The sequence below is a fragment of the Vulpes vulpes genome, chromosome 14, assembly GCF_048418805.1.
Source record: "Vulpes vulpes isolate BD-2025 chromosome 14, VulVul3, whole genome shotgun sequence".
NCBI lineage: Eukaryota > Metazoa > Chordata > Mammalia > Carnivora > Canidae > Vulpes > Vulpes vulpes.
The window spans coordinates 4,519,425-4,543,592 of record NC_132793.1 but is presented as its reverse complement, the minus strand read 5'-3'; the positions used below and the strand labels follow the sequence as shown (position 1 = coordinate 4,543,592).

The 24,168-nt window shown below is 48.5% G+C and overlaps 1 protein-coding gene and 1 long non-coding RNA gene across 3 annotated transcripts in view; one reads left to right on the top strand and one right to left on the bottom strand.

Moving 5' to 3' along the window:
• Positions 1-7,502: 7,502 nt before the first annotated feature.
• LOC140595329 (uncharacterized) lies at positions 7,503-13,344 on the bottom strand. Its single transcript, XR_011996847.1, has 3 exons — positions 10,942-13,344; positions 9,745-9,977; positions 7,503-9,056 (listed from the first exon to the last, which is right to left on the bottom strand). It is a non-coding gene; the product is annotated as an uncharacterized lncRNA (long non-coding RNA).
• Positions 13,345-16,351: 3,007 nt separating this feature from the next.
• VAPB (VAMP associated protein B and C) overlaps positions 16,352-24,168 on the top strand; it is a 56,378-nt gene continuing 48,561 nt past the window's right edge. Inside the window, exon 1 of one of the 2 annotated variants that reach the window (XM_072735520.1) lies at positions 16,352-16,759. In XM_072735520.1, the coding sequence (XP_072591621.1) occupies positions 16,702-16,759 (58 nt within the window). In that variant the 5' untranslated portion in view covers positions 16,352-16,701. Of the gene's footprint in view, positions 16,760-17,113; positions 17,300-24,168 lie in introns of those variants that run through there. The other variant, XM_072735519.1, reaches the window with a different exon arrangement.

Sequence of the window (24,168 nt, the reverse complement as noted above, 5' to 3'; positions counted from 1 at the left end):
AAAAGCCATCTCCCTGGTAATCTTTATCTGATTCAGTTTTTAAAAGTACTTGTCATTAGTTTGTTACCTTTTGATTTTTTTCTGAAGTAATCACACACATAGAAAATGCCATGAATATCAGTGTACACCTTGTTAAATTTTTAAAAAGGAGGCAGAAAAAAAAAAAAAAAAGGAAGCAGACCTTTGTAACCACTCCTCACATCACAAAAAGACATCCTTCACCACCCAGAAGGCCCACCTGGCACCTCCTTCTGGTCGCCATCCTGTTTTCTAACATCACAGGTCAGTTTTGCCTGGTTTTGAACTTCACATACACGCCCTGTGGTTCAAATCTGGCTTCTTGCATTCAGCGTGGTGTGTGGTGTTCGCATGCGCTCTCGCTGTGTGAACAGACGACTGTGTATCTGTGTATCTATCCGATCTGCGACCACGGGCACTGAGTTGTCTCCAGATGTTTGCGGTTACAAAGGTACCGCCACAAACATTCTTACACACGGCTTTGGTGCCCTATGCAGGTTTCTGTTGGACACACACCTGGGGGTGGATTACTGGGGCACGGGAGGGAGATCCATGTATTTGTAGTTCTGTTTATTTTTCCTTTAGCAGACACAGTTTTCTGAAGTTGCCCATCCGTAGGCCTCCCCCCTGCAGTATGTGAGAATTGCCTTTGCCCAGCATCCTTACCACGACTCTTGATACAGTCTCCATGGTCGCCTTCTGGCAGGTGAGTAGTTACGTTTCCCTATTCTGTATAAGTTGTGTAGGGGTGTAGGGCTTTTTAATTGTTACTGACAGGGAGTGTATTTCTTAGTACATACCCTCCAGTATTACAGACAACAAGTCCGCCCACAGCGGGAGCAGCATGAGGGGGAGTTGGGAAGAGGAGGAGGAGGATCAGGATCCTGGGTGTGGAGAGCCACAGGCCCAGGGTCAACTCTCAGGTCCTCCATCTGGCTCCTTGATGAGATAGAGTAGGAAAGGCTGTACCCGAAGGTGAAAGGTGAACCAGAAACGGGAGAAAACGTTTGCTAGGTATATAAAAGAATGGATTACTATCTTTAGTTTGCTAACAGTGTCTAAAAAGCAAAAAGAACAACCCTCCAAAAAGGAAATGATCCACATTTAAAGACCTCACCCCCCCCCACACACACAGGTTCTGTACAAGAATTCCTAAGTCGACAAGAATAGCACCATAGCACCGCAGCCTTGTTTATAACTTCTGGAGAAAGAGCATAAAAGAAACAAACTGTCACATACAAATTAATGGAGAGTTGCCTAATATATAGCTGAGTGAAAAACAATAACATGAGTATGTATGCGGAATCTGACTCTGTTTATATAAAACAACTTACGCAGCGCACATACCTTTACAATATGTGCATGCTTTTAAAATTTGGAAATATGTACTCCAAGCTGTTGCAGTCATTATCTCTGAGGAGAGAGGCTTGGATGACAAATGCCACCTTTTGTTCTTTATTTAAAATCACTTTGTGTTTTATATATACTTGCATACTTTTTACATTTTTTTTTTTTTTTTACTGTGTGTATGTGTGCATTTTTTTCTTATTAAAAACAAACAAGGACTAGACACCTGGGTGGCTCAGTGGTTGAGTATCTGCCTTCAGCTCAGGGCGTGATCCCGGGGTCCCAGGATCGAGTCCCACATCAGGCTCCCCACAGGGAGCCTACTTTTCCCTCTGCCTGTGTCTCTGCCTCTCTCTCTCTGTCTCTGTGTCTCTCATGAATAAATAAATAAATGAAATCTTTAAAAAACAAACAAACGGGCACCTGGCTGGCACAGTTGATAGAGCTTGTGGCTCTTAATTTCGGGATCGTGAATTCAAGCCCAATTCACATTGGGTGGAGAGCTTATTTAATAAACAATGACAACAACAAAATTTAAAAATAAAAATTCAGAAATTCTTGCTCCCTAATCCCATCTCAAATCCTTAATGGAGACTGGCTGAATTAGATAAATTGAAGTGACATTCGTCTTATTTTTCCTTTTTAAGAAACCCCTTCCAGGCAGCCCCAGTGGCTTAGCGGTTTTGTGCTGCCTTCAGCCCAGGGCACGCCCCGGAGACCCGGGATCGAGTCCCACGTCGGGCTCCGTGCATGGAGCCTGCTTCTCCCTCGCTTGTGTCTCTGCCTCTCTCTCTCTCTCTCTCTCTCTCTCTCTCTCTCTCTGTCTCTAATAAATAAATAAGCAAGTCTTTAAAAAAAGAAACCCCTTCCCTTTGAACCCTCCTGCACTGTTAATGGGAATGCAAACTGGTACAGCCACTCTGTCTGGAACACAGTACAGAGGTTCCTCAAAAAGTTAAAAGTAGAACTACCCTGCGATCCAGGAATTGCACCTGTCAGTATTTACCCAAAATACAAAAGTACTGGGATCCCTGGGTGGCGCAGCGGTTTGGCGCCTGCCTTTGGCCCAGGGCGCGATCCTGGAGACCCGGGATCGAATCCCACGTCGGGCTCCCGGTGCATGGAGCCTGCTTCTCCCTCTGCCTGTGTCTCTGCCTCTCTCTCTATCTCTCTGTGACTATCATAAATAAATAAAAATTTAAAAAAAAAAAATTTTTTTTTAAAAATACAAAAGTACTAAGTCGAAGAGATACATGTACCCCAATGTTTATCCCAGAATTATCCATAATAGCCAAATTATGGAAACAGCCCAAGTGTCCAACAATTGATGAATAGATACAGAAGATGTGGTCTATATTCACAATGGAATATTATTCAGCCATAAAAAAAGAATGAAATCTTGCCATTTGCAATGACACAGATGGAGCCAGAGAGTATCATGCTAAGTGAAATAAGTCAGAGAAAAACCTACCATATGGTCTCCCTCCTATGTGGAATTTAAGAAACAAAACAAATGAGCAAAGGGGATAAAAAGAAAGAGGAAAATCAAGGAACAGACTCTTAACAACAGAGGACACACTGCTGGTCACCAGAGGGGAGGTGGGTGGGGGCTGGGGGAAGAGGTGATGGAGATGAAGGAGGGCACCTGTCGTGATGAGCGCTGGGTGATGTGTTCAAGGGCCGAATCACCGCATCATGTACCTAAAACGAATATTACACTCTGTTAATCTTGAATTTAAATAAGAACTACAAAAGAACACACATCTCCCCCTTAATGTGGTCAGTAAAAAGCTTATAGCCACACTTGGAGCAAGTGTGTAGAACTACACATTTTTTAATTTTGATATTTAATGTAAATCTTTCCAAGCTGCCCTAAATCCTCTTAGAAAGAGAGGATATAAATAAATATATGTTAAAAAGAAGAATATTAGTCTATAGCCTGTCAAAATAGTACTGTTGGGGAAGCCAGTCTCATTTATAGATGCCAAGAAAAAGAGAATGACTCCATGCCAAAAAGGAAGAAACAAATTAGCACACACCCGAAACAAACAGGGGTGTTTTAAATGCATACACAAAACAAATTTGCTATATTTTTCCACAAGCAACTGGCTGCCTGCCTCAGAGCTTTTGAGAACCAAATTATGGACCCAGGTTTCTAAGCAACCTTAATGTTTACTGCAGACCTTTTTTTTTTTTTCCCACTAAAAGTTAAGAACCAGATTGCCTTTAAGATGGTAAATTACAAAATAAAATGCAAAGCCTTTTAATATTTTTAGTTGTTTGACTTACATTGATACTAGCCACAAACATGATTCTCTACTGAAAAATGGGAAGCCAGGCATCTGAGCCTTCTAGAATTTACCCCCCAGGAGAATCAAATGATCACTTCCCTTTATACCCTCTCCAAGGGACCACCGCTGGAGCTTACAAGAGAGAGGAAAGAAAAAAGATTTGACAGCTAACACCTCTTCAGGATGAATCACTTGGTTAATTATGATTTTAACCCGACCTCTGGTCACTTCAATTTTTTATCTTCAGCACATCCTTTCAGCGTCTTCCGGGAAAAACAATATAAGCCTGCAGAGATCGTCTTTTTAAAGTTGACATACACAGACACCTCTGTTCAAGGGATGAGAAGCAGGACAAGAGGACCAGAATTCTCTTCATCAGTACCCAGTGTAGGATGTTACCTTCGGGCCTTTGTTAGAATAAAATATATGGAAAACACAATGAGGCTATTATGTCTCCATTCCATTAGGGACAGGGCAATTTTAAGAAGAAAATTGTAGGACTGAATGTAAATGGGAGGTTAATGCACAGTCCTAGGGCACAGGAGCCACGCCAGGGGTATACTATCATCAACGTTCGCATTGCAATTGGTGGCTCCAGCGATGGGGTCAAGTGTCTTTGCATATAAATGAGAACCCGTCATTGTTGAAGCAGATACTACAGCAGCCACAGGGTTTTTTTTTTTTTATCAACAGATTCAGATCTGCAGTCTGATTCGGTCAGTTATTAACTGTCTGAGCCTCCTCATCAGAAAATATACCCCCTAGTATGCTTTGCTTGAATTTATTTCTGTTATTTGTTATTTCCAACGTGATAGCCTCATGTTAAAGAAGTAGGATCCCTGTGGGTTTTCTGCTCTGTTCTTAAATTACCTCTCCCAAAACAAATCTTCTGAATGTCATAAGAGATGGAAACATGGGTGGCCAAGCGGCAGTTTTAATAAATGGCCTGTTAACAACCTTGTGAGTGCTAAAGTTTTGAAGCTTCTTAGAGTCCATATGACGAGATGATCATTGAGTATATCAGATTACCCCTCTGCCGCACCCCCCCAAAAAAGCCCACAGCCACCTTGAACAAAAGAATTCCACCAGCCTGGAAAGGCTCTTCCGCATGAGCTAGATTAAAATGATGTGCAGATTTACATGATCCAGAAATCTTGATGAGAGCATTTCAAGAAATAGAATAAAATTGCATTTACTTAGAAAATAGGCTCTGAAATGAATGACTCAGGGCTCGTGTTTCAAAGAGGGCTCCAAGGCCAGCCAGAAGACGCTTAGTGTTTTGCTGACTCAGGCACCGTGCAAGCTTTGGCTGCCTCCTCTGTGAGTCCGAGAGTGATTTTATTTGCGAAATGATAACGATGCGTCTTCATGGGGTGACTCTGAATAGCTAATTGATGGCAAACAGTCAAGCCGCATAATCCAATATTAATCGCACCAATAATAGAAATGTCATTACGAGCCCTAGCATCCAACTGTCTCTTACCAAACCGTGCACCTTCAGTGCCTGCTTTCTCCCTCGTGAATCCATTAGAGACTTCTTTATTGTTTCTCTAAATGGCCTAAAACATATAAAAATTTGTCTTTACTTTTCATAATGCGGGAGTTTAAAAAAATACACCCACACAGCACACACAAACACAAACTGAAGAAAATACGAGTGACTTCGATTGCAAAGTAAAATGGGAAAAAGACAAAAGATCACTTGTGGCACCAGCTGCAGGGGAGCAGCACAGATCAGCACAGATCGAGGGGCCCGAGCAAGAGGAATTGGAGGCTGGGAGCTGCCAGCACAGGGGAAGCGGGAAGGGACCCGGCAGCCAAAGCGGCCCGGCATCACCTCTGTAAAGTGCCGTGGGCACCACGACACTTGTCACCTCCATCCCTCCCGGGGACTCTCTTTGGAGGCCGACCCAGCATCATTTATTATCCAGATTAAGTGTTATAACTCTGGCCGCTGGAAAGCCCCACGTCTCGGCCCGGAGGAATAAATAAAGGAAAAAGCAGGACTCTCATCCCGCACCACGCACATTGTCACAGCACAAATGCAGGACGACCCCAGTGTGGAATTCATCTGCTGAGAGGGTCCTGGAGTGACACCTTGCCCGTAGCGGGGACAGAACAGAAGGTCTTTACTACGTGGTCCCTTTTCTAATCGCTGAAGTTAAGAATCACTTTTATTTAGTGACGTTTAAAGATTGGGGGAGAGAAGAGGGCAGAGCTTCACAGAGTCACAAATCCATGAGGAATGGGGCACCGGGGGGCTCCGTCGTTTGGGCGTCTGCCTTGGGCTGAGGTCATGGTCCCTGGGTCCCAGGGTCCTGGTCAGCGGGGAGCCTGATTCTCTCCTGCTCTCCCTGCTTGTGCTCACTCTCTCTGTCAAACAAATAAAATATTTTTTAAAAATCGATGTTAGAGAACCAGATTCGGGGCATTTTTATTTTAAAGAATCTCCACACCCAAATGCTGCTGAAACTCAAAAAACCCCGAAATCGAGGCTCCTGCTCCACCGACCGAGCCAGCAGGGGACCCCAAGAGCTGGTTAGGGACGCCTTGTTTCCTCGATGTGTGCAGGGGTGAGAGGGCTTTTCACATGCGATGAGCTCATTTCCTCGCAAAGTACTAAGAGACATGGGAACCTCCTGCCCTGCGGTGTCCTCAGTCCTGGGAAGCGTCACCCTTCCAAGCTCACACGCCCCACAGGCCCCCAGATGTCGCCCGGGAGACCTGGGGAGCTCTTCAAAATGCACCCCGTGTTCATAGCTTGGACTTTAGAGGGCTGACCATGTGCCAGCCACGTGGCACTGAGAACCTCACTCGTACTCGTTCCCCGAATCCCCCCCAAACCTCGGAGGTGGAAACCGTCCTCACTCCTCACCTTCCCAGGGGGGACAGACAGATGGCCGGGAGGAGAAAGCAGCCCCTGGCACCCACAGCCGGGCTTGGTGCTGTCCCTCCCGCCGCACACAGCCCCCCAGAACATCACACGAGGCCCCCCGTGCCCACCGTGGGTCAAGACCAGAAACAAGAGCCTTCCGTGACGGTTCTGAGCCCAAACAGAAGCAAGAACGTTGTCCCAACGCCGTCAGTTGGCTCAGCATCCCCTGGCCCGGCTCATCGGGGCGTCGACGTGGCTGTGGCCCGGCCAGCGAGCTGCAGGCTGGCTCAGTCTGCGGGCCGGGCACCCGTCCCATCACCCATCCCATCACGGGGCTTCCCTAACCCATCCCGGCCGGCCCTTCCCCCAGGTCCAAGGCCGCCTCCTGCGCCCCTCCTTCAGGGACAGATGCATCCCTGGGGGCTTTGGCTGGAGGAGGTGCCAGCCCCATGGGAGCGGCCAAGCCCAAGGTCGTGCTTCAGGCCAGCAGGGTCCCCGGGCTGGGCAGGCCGCAGACAAGGCTACAGGGCCCTGCGCGCTCAGCACCTGGGGTAGCTTCCCTCCAGGTGGAAATGCAGTGGTCACGCCACGAGGGGCCCTGGGAGGGCAGCCCAGGAATATGGAACCAGAGGGGCCACCCTCACACCCACCTCCCTCCCTCCCCGTCCCTCCCCCACCCCTCTCTCTCCACCCCTCCTCCCTCCCTCCCCCTCCATCCTTCTGCCTCCCTCTCCCCCTCCCTCGCATCCCTCCCCCACCCCTCTCTCCATCCCTCTTTCTCCATCCCTCTCCCCCTCCATTCTTCTTTCCACCTCTCCCCATCCCTGCCCCCTTCTCCCTCTCGCCTCCTTCTCTCCCTCCCTCCCTCCCTCTGTCTCCCCTTCTCTTCCTCCCTGCATCCCCCCTTCCTCTGGAGCTCAGCCCCCAGCCCCTGACCTGCTCTGCTCCCCATCTGTGCGGGGGAGGTGGGGGGGTAATGTGTTCAGGGGATCCCTGGTTGTGTAACGCTGCGCCAGGCTGCCTCCCGTTCCTGTCCTGGGGGCCCGGGGGCCCGGGTGGGGGTGGGGGACAGCGGGTGGGGGGACAGGAGGCGGGGGCTTGGTGTGGGCCCAGGGCCGGCGCTGTTCTTATTGGGAGGAAACAGCCAAGCTCTCTAAGGCCGCCTGGCCTCTTGCATGGAGGCAGATGGAGACAGCTAAGGGCCATACCTGGGTCTCCAGATTTTTTTCGGTGCTGTTGTCACTGGGGCGGCGTGGAGAGGCGGCCGCGGGGAAGTGTCACCCCCGAGCCTCCCAATCTGCGGATAGAGCAGGAGGGTCCCCCCACCCCTGCGGCCGGCCCCTCGGCCTGAGGCCCAGGTGAGCCACCAGGCCTGGGGAAGAAGAGAGCTGGCGGATTTTACACACACACACACACACACACACACACACACACACACAGCTGGAGGCCCTGCCCGCTGCCCCAGCCCCCGACACCCTGGAAATAATCTGTGGGGACCCCGCAAGCCCTCCCCACAATAAGACCAGGCTCCCTCCCTGCCTCATCAAACATTGATCCTGCAGCTCAGCTGCCTCACGCTGCCCTGGGGGAACAATGAGGTAAATATGCCTTCCTCACCCCTAAGGAGCCTGGAATCTAATTATCTTCTAGAGATCCTTTGGGGATCTGCTTAATAAATCAATACAAATGATTTGTAATTAGAATATCAATTATTTGTATGCAAATGTGGCCTTCTGGGTGCTTGGGGACAATCCTAAGGATTGAAAAGACTCTCCCCCCACCCCCCTCAAATTCTTAATTACATTATTTCGTTCATTCATCAAACATTTATTGAGCACCTTTTACGTGCCAGGCACGGAGAGACGGGGGGCCAAGAACACCCCCCCCCCCCCCCCCGTTGTTGCTCCGGGTCAGGAGCGAAGGGAGTTCGGGCTTGGGGGGTGGTGAAAGCAACGGTCACCCGCCTCGTTCTCAGAGACGCTCAGCCTTGCAAGGCAGCTGCTCCCAAGTGTCAGACGCCCTGGGCAGGGGTCAAAGCCCCACGACTGTGCCCCCCCACACACACTGTCTGCAGATTGGGGCTGCCCTGACCCTGTGACGTCCTCTCCCCGCGTCAGCGCCCGGTGACCCCTGGCACCCCAGGTGACCAGCCATTCATTCAGCCATTCATTCCTTCACTGCTTCCTCTTCTGAGGCCTGGGCTCTGCACCCCGCCCCCCCCACCCCAGCACTGGAGGTCCGGTGTCAAGATGCCCAACATGTGGCAGGCATTCAAACGTGCAATGACGGTGACAACGGAGACGCTGCCACGGGACGTCCACTGCAGGAGAGGGCAGCGAGTGCAAAGGGCCTGTGGCACAACCACTGCGGACTCCTGGGCTCGACCCCACTCCCACACCAGGGCCCCTGGTTCTGAGAAGTGTGTTTCCCACCGGCCCAGCTGCTCCCCTTCGTCTGTGTCCTCTTCTCCAGCCTCTCGCGGCTCCTGGCTAAGGCTCTGAACCTCCCTGCCTTGGCGGCCTCATCTGCAAACCAGAGAAAAGGACGTTATGATTTTGGGGTGAGAACATGTGAGACGCTTGGCGCTCTCTGGTCAAGGGTGGCTGCGTGCCCAGCTTTATCCCAGGCCCCCCTCCAGGCGGCATCAGCAGGATCTCTGTGAAAATACACTTGCTGAATGCAGTGTGGGATCCTGGGGGTGAGGTGGGGAGGGAAGAAAAGCTGCTGACACCCCCAAATAATCTGGAGTTTAGTTGGTAACAATGCTGCGGCCAAAATTGTGTTGCCACCACCATTGTGTAAAGGGATGTTAAAATGATAACGCCGGAAAATAAATTAATTAATTAATTAATAAAAATAAAAATAAAATAAAATGATAACACTGGGAATACTGGCTGAGGAGCACCCAGAACTCTCCATATGCCCACCGCGACTTCCCTGAAGCGGAAATTATTGCCAAAAAAAAAAAAAGCTTATTAAAACATTTTTTAAAAATGAAAATTTAAAGAATAAAAACAAAAAAAGAAACAACTTTTAAATACAATAAAAAAAAATAGGTCAGTTACTCCTCTGTATAGGCAAGGACGTCCATGGATAAAATCTAGATTCTCCAGGATACCAGGAGCTCCCGCCTCCTCTGGCCCTTGGGTTTCCTCATCCATAAAGTGGGGATAAATCACCCGCCTCGGCCCGGGGTTGAGTGAGTTCACATACCCAAAGCGCTCAGCGTGCTGTCGGGCCCACGGGGACCTGCTCAGTGCAAAGAAAGTAGAAGAGCGCGAGAGAAGACTGGAGGCCCTGCCCTGCTGCTTTCAAGATGAAGGGAGGCCTCAAGTCGCGGACTGTGGCTTGTGTGTCCAGAAGCTGGAAGGCAAGGAGCCTCCAGATGGAGCACACGTGGACTGTCATCCTCTTCAGGCCCAATCTCAGACTTCTGACGTCCCGAACTGTAAGAATCAATTTGTTTAAAGCCATAATCTGGGGGTAATTTGTTTTAGCCCCATAGGAAATGAATGTTTACGCTAATAGCTTGACAGGGAGCAGGAGCTACATGTAGATACACCTGCGGAACCATCACTACTTGCCTTTCCCCAAGTAGGCCCCGGCAGACTGTGCACCCCAGGGCCCTTGCATGTGCTACTCCTCCACTAGGGGAACCTTCCTTTCCTTTCCCCCGCTCCCCGCCCCCCCAGGTCTGGTAAGATCTTTCTTACTGTTTTTCCCAGACAATTCTCTATATACTCTCTGAGCATTTACATTTTCCTCCCAGACCCCAGAGTATAAAGTTTACTGTCTCTTCCTAACTTTCTTCTCCTGTTTTTTAGTATTTATGGTGGATTGGCATTATTCTGGTGCAGCGTTTATTTCCCCCCAACTCTCCTCACTAGACGGTGAGGTCCTCTGTAGCCAAGGTTACGTGCATCACTACAGGATGGGCATGTGGGGGACTCCCAGGAAGACCGACAGACTGTTGGCCTTGTGTTCCTGCCAGTGTCACCTCAGCACCGACCCCTCACTTGGCACCGTAGTTCCGCTAGTCCTTGGCTTTTATGCCCCAATCCCAGGAGTTGATATGTTGGGTCTTCTCAGAGGCCCCCGGCCCTGGCCAGTCCGCACTCCCTCCCACGAAGCCCCTCCTCTGAGCTTCTGGGGCCTGAGGCCTCGGCACTGCCCCTCTGTCCACCTGCCCTCGGCCAAGACCACAGTGCTGGCACGTTCCACGCCTGGGGAGCCCCCCCTCCTGGTTCACAGCCTGCTATTCTCCTGTGTCCTGGGGGTTCTCTGCGAGGGCACCAGTTCTACTCCCAGGGCTTCACCCTCCTGACAGGAGCTCCTCCCACGGGCCCACCTCCCACCACCATCCCTGGGGGATGAGCTTTCCACCCTGGACTCTGGGGCTGGAACACAAACCTTCAGCCTCTAGTCTCCAGCATGTATCCTGCTTGAATTCTCAGGGTTTTCTGAATGCGTTGTTTGGTATCTTTCATCCTTCTGGAAAATTCTCAGCATTAAACATTGTTTTGTATTGTTGTGAAGTGCACAGAACCTATAATTTGCCAGCTGACCTGTGCGCAGTGTGCCATTCGGGGACGCTGAACCCACTGACACTGCGGTGAGGCCATCGCCACCGTCCACCTGCAGAACTCGCAACCCTGGCACTCCACCCGCAGTCACAGCAGCTCCCGGGTCCACCTTCCCACGCCCCCTGCTCCTGAGTACTCCCTTGGTCTTTGTGAATTTGGCGACTCCGGAAACCTCATGGAAGTGGAATCCTCCGCATTTGTCCTCTCGTGGCTGGCGTAGTTCACCGAGCATCACGTCCTCCAGGCCCATCATTATTGCAGCACCTGCCACAACGTCTCTTATTTATTTATTTATTTATTTATTTATTTATTTATTTATTTATTTATTTATGTTTTTTCTTACAACGTCTCTTTTAAATATTGCCTCGGCCCTATTCTCTCACTCTTCTCTTCTGGAAGGCTGACGAGTAGTTTATTCAACCAGTGTTATTCAAACTGTAGGTTGTTTCCCAAGAGTGACTTATAAAATCAATTTAGTAGGTTGTTACCAGCGCTGAGAAAGAAAATAAATAGCAAATATCAGAGTGTATTGTATTATTTCGTGAAACTTTTGTTTCAGTTGTATTTATTAACATACTTATACATATATCTATGCACTGAGGCACAAATAAAATGCATTTATTACTGCGGACTGTGGTAAAGAGACGAAGAGAAAGAGAAGCCTGGAAAACACATCATTCTCCATCTGTCTTTACTTCTCTGTCATAGTCTAATCTCTGATTTTTATGTCCCACATCATGGGTATTGCTCCAGACCTCCCCCTCAGTTACTAACTTTCCTTTAGGCTGCTGATGAACCTGTTTCATGAAAAATTTTCAGGTCAGGATTTTTCTTTTTTTTTTTTTTTTTTACATAGCTTAGTGGTCCCATTGGCAGGTTTCTAACGTTGGTTTTATTTAGCCTCCACCCCCACGCAGGGATGGTGACATACTGAAGTTTTAGGGTTGGTCTCCACTGCTGTCACCTCAGGCACTCAGCAGTGGCCAGGCCCCCTTGACCGGGGAAGTCTGTGTTCTTGGGCCCATGCAGAGCATCACATCTGCCACCAGGGCCACTTTGAAAATAAACCCAGTGAGCAAGCAATGGCCTCGCTGGGGAAAAAAACAAAACAAAACAAAAACAGCACTGTCATCCACAAAAAGTGTCACCTTGTGCACTCAATTATTGGAGAGTCACTGCTTTGGTAGTTGTGCTTGGGTGGGCATTCACAGGCGACACCAGAATCTTCTCATGTTTCTATCCTCAGAACCATCCACATCCCTCCCTGTTGCCGGGCCCGGCTCCACCAAGTTTGTCCCTGGCCACCACTGCAAGTCAGCGTACACTTGTGCTCTCTGGTCATTTCTCAGCCAAAGTAGACATCCCAAAGTACTGCTTGAGATTTTGGCAAATCTATAAATTCCACTTAGGTTGTCATTCTGCAACCTGCCTAATTAAATTTGGGGTATGATTTTCAGCAAGGTCAAAAGCCTATAGAACTAGAAATAAAGGATTATTTTAGGGATCTCCCTGGTTTTCCGTGAGTTAAGCTTAGTGTTTAAAGAGCCCGTCACTTTCTTTCTGCGACAGCTCCAGTGAGCTCAGATGCAGTCACCCCACCCCAGGGTCCCCTGTCCTCAAGGCTGTGAAAGCGTAGCAGCTACTCAGCCCTCCAAGGCCCTTCTTCTGTGGGCACCGCGTCACAATCAAGTGTGGATGATGACATAATGAGTAGTGATGCCACCACGTCTTGTTTGTGGACTCCTTGTAACCTTTGTCACATGCTAAACTAGCTCTCTGGAGGAAGAAGATAACTCTGGTTTGTTGTTTCAGATTTCTATGGTGCAAATGCTCCCACCAGGACTGATTTTAAGCCACTTACGGGATGTCATTGAACATAGTTAAGAAGTGACGCGTGCTGGCTCTTGCCAGCGGGTATGAACCCACCAGCCTGGCCCTGCTGCTATCCTGTCCCGCTGGCACCGCAGCCAGGCATGAGGATGGGGCCGAACCAGGCCCAGAACACCTTCTTCGAGGGTCTGTGTCCTGGGACCACTCTCAGTACCAGGTGGTGTCGGTCAGAGTCCTGCCAGGAAAGCAGGAATTATAATTGTTTTGTTTTGTTTTTAAGATTTTATTTATTTAAGGTGCCTGGCTGGCTCAGTCAGAGAAGCATGTGCCTTCAACTCAGGTCATGATCTCGGGGTCCTGGGATCAAGCCTTGGGTCAGGCTCCCTGCTCAGCGGAGAGCCTGCTTCTCCCTCTGCTCCCCTCCCCCCACTCATGCTCTCTTTCACATGCTCTCTCTCTCTGTCTCAAGTTTTACTTATTTTTTTTGAGAGAGACACAGACAGATTTATTTATCCGAAAGAGAGACAGATGGGGGTGGAGTTCCAGGGTTGCAAGAGGAAGAGTTCTGCAGGTAGATGGTGGCAATGGCCTCACCGCAGTGTCAATGGGTTCAGCGTCCCCGAATGGCACGCTGCGCACAGGTCAGCTGGCAAATTATAGGTTCTGTGCACTTCACAACAATACAAAACAATGTTTAATGCTGAGAATTTTCCAGAAGGATGAAAGATACCAAACAACGCATTCAGAAAACCCTGAGAATTCAAGCAGGATACATGCTGGAGACTAGAGGCTGAAGGTTTGTGTTCCAGCCCCAGAGTCCAGGGTGGAAAGCTCATCCTCCAGGGATGGTGGTGGGAGATGGGCCCGTGGGAGGAGCTCCTGTCAGGAGGGTGAAGCCCTGGGAGTAGGACTGGTGCCCTCATAGGAGAACCTCCAGGGCACAGGAGAATAGCAGGCTGTGAACCAGGAGAGGGTGCTCCCCAGGCGTGGAGCGTGCCAGCACTTTGGTCTTGGACTTCCTGGCCTCCAGAATATTGAGAAAGAAATGTTGTTATTTAAGCTATCCAGTCCATTCCATTTTGTTACAGCAGCCTGAGTGGGCTAAAATAATAAATAAAACAGGCACATTATGGTAACGCGGCAGGACCCAGAATAGGTGGCAAAACAGATCATCTTTGAAGGGATGATGAGGAGACTGTCATCTGAAATCCCAGGGAACAGTATCTTTGGGCTGTGGAGAGAGACCTGTCACCATAGTAAGCCAGCCCAAATATCTCTCAAGAACAAGGGTAGAATAAAGTCATTTTCAGATTAGCAAAAACTGAGAGAGTGTGGCCAGACAAACCTTCAATGAAACAGAATTTAAAGAATTACTTCAGGCACAAGGAATGTGATCTTGGTTGTTAAGTTCTGAGATGCAAGAAGAAAAGGTGGGAAAAGAAATTGGTAACTATGTGGTTGAGCCTAAATTAACACCAACAGTATAAAACAAGGTGTGACAATTCATGGCATGAAAAGGAAAAGATTAAACCTGAAACACACCACAATTAAGGGATATAATTTGGGGGGATGGGTGGTTAGAGTTCAAGTGTCCCAAAGTCCTTGTATTTTAAGGAATCACAGTAAAGACATTTTAAAAATTGGACTTCCATAAGTACCCATGCCACAGTTTCTGGGGGTGATCATGAAAACAGAGACAGTGTATAAGAAGAGGAGAAAAAAATGAGAAAAAAAATCAGCCCTAAAGAAAGGAGAGGGAAAAGAAAAAAAAAAAAAAACAGGCATAGCAAATAGAAAGCACAAAAGAAGATGGTAGAAATAAATCCAGACATGTTAGTAAATATAATAAGTGTAAATGGACCAAACACTCTAGTTAAAAGACAAAGATCATCTTTAAAAAAACCTTTTTACTATGAAAAAATTTCAAGTATACAGAAAAGTGGGAAGAATTGTATAAAGAGTACCCAGATGCCCACCACAGTAGAGCCAACATTAATTATTCACTGTTTATTTTCTCTATATATATAGGTATAGGAGACTATTAAGAATACATACATATATATATATATATATTTAAAGATTTTATTTATTTATTCATGATAGACAGAGAGAGAGAGAGAGAGAGAGGCACAGGCCGAGGGAGAAGCAGGCTCCATGCTGGGAGCCCGATGTGGGACTCAATCCTGGGACTCCAGAACCACACTGTGGGCCAAAGGCAGGTGCTGAACCACTGAGCCACCCAGGGATCCCCAAGAATACATACATTTTTTAAGAGATTTATTCACTTAGAGAGAGAGAGAGAGACAGCACTCGTGCAGGCACAGGGGAGGGGGAGGGCATTGAGAAGGGCAGAGAAAGCCTTAAGCAGACTCCCCTGAGCCGAGCTAGATCTGACTGACATTACGACCTGAGATCACGACCTGAGCTGAAATCAAGGGCTGGATGCTTAACAGACCGGGCCACCCAGGCGCTCCTTGGGAGCCCATACTTTATGTAGGAAACATTACACGATGACATAATATTTAAGTGGCAATAATGACGTAGTGTTCACTTTGGAGGCCAAGCACATCTGCGTTCCCAGCAGTTTATTTTAGTTTATTCCCAGCAGCTTTTTAATAAGTTATTTGGGTGGTTATTTTTCCGGAGGCCCGCTCTCCAGCGGGTTCTGGTTAGAGGGTAGAAACCAGGTCAATCTCTCTGATCATTGGATTTGTCGATGTTGGTTGCAGGTGTTAGTGAAGGACGCAGCCCCGTGCTTGCCACGGAGTAGCTGTGTAAGGGAGCGCTGCTTTCACCACGTCCCACGGTGGGGTTATTGAAGGCGGTCAGCGGAGTAGCATGAAAGCAGCGAGCAATAACTGGTAGTTTACTGTGCATCCATTGCTTAGCATAGGTCACGGTGCCTAGCACACGCCACTCACCTACAAACATGCTTATGCTAGGAATATAGGACTTTCCTTATTATTCAGTCTCCACCAGTGGCTGGCACTACAGAAGCAAGGCCACGGTGGAAGTTTCTTCTCTTTATTATTATTAAAGCACTTTGCAGGGATCCCTGGGTGGCGCAGCTGTTTGGCACCTGCCTTTGGCCCAGGGCGCGATCCTGGAGTCCCGGGATCGAATCCCACGTCGGGCTCCCGGTGCATGGAGCCTGCTTCTCCCTCTGCCTGTGTCTCTGCCTCTCTCTCTCTCTCTCTCTGTGTGACTATCATAAATAAATAAAAAAGTTAGAAAAAAAAGATTAAAAAAAATAAAGCACTTTGCACAGCGGCGGGCCCCCGTGGGCCCTGAATAAATCACCTTCGCCCTGCGGGGCCGCACTCCTGAGCATCCTTGACGGCTCCGCCTCCAGCCCTGCACGAAGCCCCGCCCCCTGCCGCCCGGTAGCCCCGCCCCGCGGACCGCGCCGCGCCTGCGCACAGCGCCGGGAGGGGCTCCGCGCGCGCAGCTTCCCGCCGCCCGAGCGCGCGCAGGGCCAGCGGGCCAGCCCGCCTGCGTGCGTGCGTGCGTGCGTCGCTGCGTGCGTGCGTGCGTGCCGTGCGTTCGCCGGGCACCGCGGCCTCGCCCTCGCCCTCCGCCCCTGCGCCTGCACCGCGTAGGCCGCCCCCCCCCCGCGCGCGCCCCGCAGACGACCCCCGCCCGCGTCCCGGCCGGCCCCCCCCTCTCCGAATTTAAAGGGGGCGCAGCATTAACGCCTCCCGCCCCAGGTGACCTCTCAGGGGGTCCCCCCGGCAGAGCTGCCCCGCCGCTGAGGAACATGGCGAAGGTGGAGCAGGTCCTGAGCCTCGAGCCGCAGCACGAGCTCAAATTCCGAGGTAAGCGGGACGCCCGCCATGTTCGGCCGCGGGCCCGGCCCGGCCGCCCCGCGCCCCCGCCCGCGCTCGCAGGCACCGGCGGCGCGGTGGTGACGTGAGTGCCCGCCCGGCCCGCGGTCCCCGCCCCGCCCCGCCCGACGGCGCGCCCGCCCCGCGCCCCGCGCCCCCCCCCCGCGCCCGCCGGGCGGCCCCGGCCCCCGCCCCCGCCCCGCCCCGCCCGCCTCCCCCCGAGCCGCCCGGCCCCGGAGGCGCGGGGCGCGGTCCCCGTCCGGCCGCGGGCCCTGCCGAGCGCGCGCCGCCCCTCCCCGTCCCCCGCCCCCCGCCCCCGGGTCGCCGCCCCCGGGCCCCCCGCGTTGGGCACCCGCCGTCGGCCCCGCCTCACCTCCGCCTGGCGTCCGCAGCGCCGCCGCCACCTCCGGGAGGTTTTACGCACTTGTGTGCTGCGCTCGCGCTGGACGGGAAGCTCCATGAGGACAGGACGCGCCGCTCCCTGCCGGGCGCCGAGCACACGCCGGCAGGTGGACGAAGCGCCCCGCACAGGTGATGCGACGCGGCCCGGGGCCTGCAGCTGGCGGCCCGGCGCCCACAGCCCCGTCTGCGCGCGGGGCGGGTGCGGGGTCCCCCCGGCAGCTGGGCCTGGAGCCTGGGCCACCTCGTGCGCCCCGCGTGCCGCTGGCCAGCCGGGGCCCTCGGGGAAGTGCCCCTTGGCACTTCTTAGGGTTTATCTGACCAAGCACAGGCGTCCCGGGCCGTGGGCACCACGTCAGACTTGCCCAGTCTCCTTTTTTTTTTTTTTTAATATTTTATGTATTTACACATGAGAGACACAGAGAGGCAGACACACAGGCCGAGGGAGAAGCAGGCTCCATGCAGGGAGCCCGACGTGGGACTCGATCCCGGGCGTGAAGGCAGCGCTAAACCACTGAGCCACCCGGGCTGCCTAGTCTTTCCTTCTAAAACGTGTTGAGTCACCGTCTGCCAGGTGTCTGGTTGGCGTCAGAGAGGCAAGGAATGAACAAGCGACCCTCCCGTTCCCCTCCCCAGCTTAGAGCTTACCTCCTCGTGGTGGGGGCGGGAGGGGAGACAAATCAGCAAAAGAAGAGTCCTTATTTCAGATTGTGGTAAGTTCCGAGAAGGAAAATACAAAATAACAGCAGGTGACCTGATGAGCCTATGCTTTAGGTCCCGTGGCCAGGTCACCAGGGGCCGCCAGCGCTTGGTCGGCAGCAGGTGCTCGGTAGGCATCCGTGGAATGGATGCTGGCCACAGGCACCCTCATCTATATGCACTGGCAGGAGGTAGTACAGGGGAGCTTACCCGGAGTTACCCGGTTGGCACATGGCACGTTTGAACTCAGACTTCAGAGCTCACACTCTTAACTGTTCTGCCGTCTGACCCCTGGGAAATACTCTAGAGCTGTGGCTGTCACTTTGCCTCCCAGAATAACAATCTGAAATGACTCCAAATGGTATAATGAACCAAAGATTTTCCAGTTAAAATGAAAATAGAACCCCACAAACCTAACATTGGTTGTGATTCTGGTGGCAAGTACTTTGTCCTGGGTGACGTTCTCATGGCCTTCCTCTAGAGCAGCCAGACTCGGGAACAGGGAGCGCAATAGTTTCCGCTCGAATCGTCTGAAGTTCTCTACTCCAGAAGCAGGATTCTGCTACTCCTGAGTATTGGCACATTCATTCGTTCAGTTCACATTTACTGAGTGGCTGCTGCACATGTCAGGTACCAGGGAAGAAGAATCACTTTCGCCCTCAATCCCCCCGCCCCAGGCCTTAAGTCTAGGGAAGGAGGCAGATGACAGACCCATCCAGGACAGGTGCAATGATGGAAGGTAATCAGAGTACTCCAAGAGCAGTAAGGAGGTCAGATCCTGGAAAAGGTGTCATTTGAGCTGAGTTTAAAGGTCAAATGGAAGAGACTGAAAGAATGGGGGGGGGGGGGGGGAGCGCATCAGGCAGAGGAAATCCCATGTGTAGAGGCAAAAAGCCTGAGATGACTGGACCCCTTTGGCAGCAGCAAAGAACATTTATTGGGGTTGCAAGGCAAGGTAGGGGATGAGACTAGTTAGACAGGAGTAACGTCCAAGGTCTCCTGTGCCTGGACACAACCAATATCCAAGTTCAAATTGTGTCGCTTCTCCTTAGCTAGTTCTTCCTTGATTGATTCCCATCCCCCTACCTGTCTCCCAGTACATACACTCATCTGTTAGGTTTTTGAAAGAGGTTCTGATTTTTGAGAAAAAGTTTTTGTTTTGGCTTTTTTACGTAAAGATGTTTGATCTTTGGCTGGCAAGTTCAACCCTCAAAGTTAGGTCATTCATCAGTCCATGGGGCTGGAACTCACATCTACTTGCTTCTTCTTTTCTTTTAAAGATTTTATTTATTATTGAGGGAACAGAGAGGCAGAGATACAGGCAGAGGGAGAAGCAGGCTCCATGCAGGGAGCCTGACGTGGGACGTGGGACTCGATCCCGGGACTCCAGGATCACCAGGATCACGGCCCTGGACCGAAGGCGGTGCTAAACCGCTGAGCCACCTGGGCTGCCCTACCTTGCTTCTTAGAGAAAGTTCTGTTGTTGCTTAGTAGTGATACTGTGGCTGTTCAGCAGCTTTATAAATGCACAATATTATACAGAGATGGCTGGTTGTATGTAGACAACTGATTTCATCATTTCAACTTCTTTACCTGAAAGGTAAGGCAGAGAACAGTGACCTTTGGCCCTGGGTTGCCCAAAGTAATAATGGTCAAAGTCACTGGATATTTTTGCTAGGGAAGTGGTCCAAGAGAAGTCATGGTATCAAATTGTTGAAGGCTGTTGGCTCACAACTTCAGAAGAGGCATCTGCAGGCATGTGTAAACCACTTTATGAGATTGGTTTATTTGTTGTAAACTGAGCACTAAAACAAATTAGAGACTCAGTACTCTGGCTTGCTGCGTAGAGTTCATTCATTTCAGGGTGAGAACTGCCACATTTAACTGATCTGTTCCAAGTTATGCAGGGTGATGACTAACTTTAGGTGGTTCATTTAGATGAACCAAACCTGTAGGCTGACTTAATAAGAAGGAAATAATTAAAATGCCTAAAATAATACAACCTTATCCAAAGGAAAAAAGTTAATTTTCTTTTAAAGGAGAAAAAGAAGCATCTTTTAAATGCAGCCTAAGATGATAGGGGATTATATATGTTGGATTCTTTTTCATTTTGGGCATTTTGTGTGATTATGTTGAGGTTAAGGATGTTTTTGAGGAAAAGAGAACGCAGACTTATGTGACTTTGTCCAGACTTCTTGAAAGTGCCAGGCAGCGCTGTGTTAAGTATCAAAAGAAGAACTGTTGGCCTCCTGAAAGAAGCATGACACTGACATTTGTACTGGTGAAATAGTACAAGCTTTTTGGGGGGTGGAGGTACCTTTCTGAGTTTTTGGAAACTCTTAACAAAGGGTTGTTGCTCTTTCTGTTGATCTCATGTCTTCTGAGGCCTAACTTCCTTTCCTTTGCATCTCCTGACCGTGAGGGCCCTCTTGTTGCCCAGCTCAAAGACAGCTTTCTGAGGGAGTCACTTTCGGGGCATTTTGTGTCCGTTCTTTTCTTTCTCCTCTCTATCTTCTTCTGTCAGATTCCATCTTTGGTAAATAGTATGTCTTGTGTGTTTTTGGTCATTGTCCAAGACTCTTATTCCTTCTTCGCATCCTAGCACCCTGTCCCGCCCATGATGCAGTCATGTGAGAGTGGTCTGTTAACGGCTCTCATAAGCTGATTAGTTAAGGTGTAAGTCCACTGTGGACCTTTGCTTTACTCTGAGATGAACCCAGTGACTTTCAGGACATCTTGCTATTGGTCAGTAGGAATGGCACCAGTAGATTGGTGTGGTTGATGACCACTTTGGGGAGAAAATAGGAACCAGAGTGCTGCAGATGGAGGATAGGTTAGCAAAACTGTCTTTTGTGTTAGGAAAGCGTGCTTGGAATCATTAGTTCACCCCCTTAAGTTAATGTGTAATTTAATATTGTTTAGGAAGCTAAAAAGTATAAAACCCTGTAGATACAGTCCGTTCGATGCAGTAATTATCTTTCAGATGCTAAGTACAGCATTAATTCTTTAGCTTTAGTATAGCACTGATTTCTTTAACATTTCATGATCACATAGAACAGACTGTGTTTTACAGCACAACAAAATGTCAGCAGTGTGCTTAAGATTCTTTATGGTAGTGGTTTAAATCCATCCTGAATAGATTATCTTCATTTATTTAATTATTAACCAGCTTGCTCATCAAAAGCAAGTGGCATTAAACTTAGCTTTAATCAAACTTAAATCTTCTTAGATTGTACTATTTACTTCTGAGTTTGTGTTCTTGGGAGAAAAATGTGGATCAGAAATTAGCTTTCTTTTATTCACTTCTCTTTTTCACAGTTCATTCCTTAGGGGGTTGACATAGCCATGTGCTTATTATATCTGGAAATTGATGACAGTTCCTTGACATGTGTGGTTGTGACGTATACAGTAATTTTCTTCATGATTGTGTGGTAGCTTACATCTGTGTGTTTTTATTGAAATAATTAGTCTGAATTAATGCTTATCAAAGAGATGAACTCTTAAACATTTTTAACACTGGCCTTTATGTATGAAATTTATATAATATCTTTTTTTCCAGTTCTAAGGACAAAATATTGAGAACTTTGACCCTGCAGTATTACCACTTGGTAGTTGAAAGGGGGAAGAGTCAAGGGAGTAAACTATTCTGGTTATCACTTAAGTACTACCTTTAGGATCAAATTTTAAAACCTGAAACTTGAATTTTTACATAAGGAATTACCTCCAGGATTGCCTCATCCATCCCCCATTTGTATTTGAAAAATTTGCCGTCTGAAGGATGACCATGATTTGGAACAAATGAGCACAGCTTTCAGCAAGATGACAAGAAGGACGAACACAAAGAGTGCTGAGTTCCATTAGTCAAGACAAGGTTGCCATAGAGTGTCTTTAATAAAATAAAATAAAAGCCTTCTGCACAGTTATTTTGCAGTGGGGATTGTGTTAAAACAAAGTTACATTATGCTTTCCAGGCTTGCTTCCTCTTTTTCTGTCATTTTAGGCTCCTTTCAGCCTGTCATCAGCATAGCACATCTAGGATTGCTTTGGCCCTTGCTCAGTGGAGATGTGCCTTCTTTGAAGTTTTTACCTGATGGACCTGGGCTGCTGGCTTTACAAAACCAAGAGTTGTTTAAAGAGCTTTGTTTATGGAAACAAAGTTACTGAACTTGACAGACATTTTAAGATTATTTAAAAAAAAAATCAGTGGGGAAAGTATCTCTAGAATATCTCTTTTTCAAGATGTTAAATGTGTTAACAGAAGCTGTTGATGTCTAGATACAATGCCTTAAGTACTTTAGGGTTTCTGCCTTGCATGGAAAAAAACAAGTCTTTGAGAAAATGGCATAGTTTCATGGGAAACAATCTTTTTTTTTTTTAAGATTTTATTCATTTATTCATGAGAGAGACCGAGAGAGAAAGAGGCAGAGACACCGGCAGAGGGAGAAGCAGGCTCCATGCAGGGAGCCCGACGTGGGACTTGATCCTGGGTCTCCAGGATCAGGCCCTGGGCTGAAGGTGGCGCTAAACTGCTGAGCCACCTGGGCTGCCCCATGGGAAACAATCTTGAAGTGCTTTTATTTTATTTTATTTTATTTTATTTTATTTTATTTTATTTTATTTTATTTTATTTTATTTTTTAGTGCTTTCTTTTAATAGCATGTTATCATTAATTGCACAAAACTGTAAAGCTATAGAAACACCTTTTTAGATTTTTTCCTTTATCCTTTCAGAGGGCTATCGTCAGGTTTTGACTAGTAGGTTAGTATTTCTTTTCATTGTGTCAGATAATGTTTTCAGTCAGACTTTTGATTTGTGTATATGGCTGCACGGGCACCACAGGTGTGGCTAGTGGGTATGTGTTATTACCAATAACTCATAATGTGTTTGAATTAGTACACATGGGCCATTCAGTAGGCTCCTACAACCTTAGCTTATCTGGGAAGGGTGGTTAGGGAGAAATACTTTGGGGGAGAGATAGAGACTTGCTTGTGTTTTTTGGATTATTCTTTAAGGCAGTGGGGTGGACCCCTGGACCATTTACCTAGATTTGAATTGCTTGTGATGTGGCTTGGAACCTTTATAGCTGAGTTGCTTCGATTGTTTCTACAGGCTGGAGGGTGCGCAGAGAATGGTGTAGAATAGAAAGCTGAACCTAGAGAGCTAAAAGCAGAGGACATATTTGTAAGGGGCCACGTGGTAGACTCGCCCAGCTTCCCCTCTGGGTTGGCTCTGGAGGTAAGAGTAGCAGCTGTGGTGGTGTGCTGATGTTCATTTGGAAAGACAAGTTAGGAGAAGAACAAACATTTCTAGAAGATAAATGTTTAATTTCCAGAAGGTAGTCCACAAAGTGTAGGGACTGTTGTAGATGCTTTCTTTTCTTTATCTTGTTTAACCTACGTCACAATCCTGTGAGGTCAGTTACTCAGTGTTTTAGACAGCTGGGTCTAAATGAGGCTACAGAGGTAAATGGGGGTGCAAGGCTTTAACTCTGGTTTGTCTAGCACCCAAACCCATTTCTTTCCAGTATATCACTGTCCTCTCTTTAGACTGAACTCATAAAGGGGTTCATTCTTTGGGGGAGGAATGCAGAGAAATCATAACCATTGAGGAAGTGTTAGTATCTGTCAGGATAATTGCTTAAGAATGTTAATTAAGAATTATTCTTTGTGGAATTTTTAATAAAGATTTTATTTATTTGAGAGCAAGAGAGAGCGCACAAGCAGGGGGGAAGGGCAGGAGGGAGAGGGAGGAGCAGACTCCTCACCGACCAGGGAACCTGATGTGGGACTCGTTCCCAGGACCCAGGAATCATGACTTGAGGTGAAGGCAGATGCTTAACTGACTGAGCCGCCCAGGCACCTCTTCTTTGTGAAAATTTTTATGAGGGATTTTGTACTATACTTTTTAAAAAGTTTGTATTGATGTTGAATGCTTTGGAAACATTCTTTGGTATACCTTGTGGATATTCTCTTTTGATACCAGATTTTGATGGTGTTAAATGATTCTGTATATTTAGAAAACATTAGCTTTCGAATAATTTGCAGTTCTGTCATTGAGACTTTGGATGGTAGCATGAAATGTGTGTGTGTGGTAGGGATATCACAGGTTTGCAGGTTTGTGAAGGGGGAATTAGGTTCGAAGGGTGTTTATTAAGATAGGAATATCTAACATAAATGACCTTTATAGATGCCAACTTAAACTTTGCAGGTGGAGGGATGCCTGGGGGGCTCAGCAGGGTTAGTGCCTGCCTTTGGCCCAGGGCATGATCCTGAACACCGGAGATCCACATTGGGCTCCCTGCT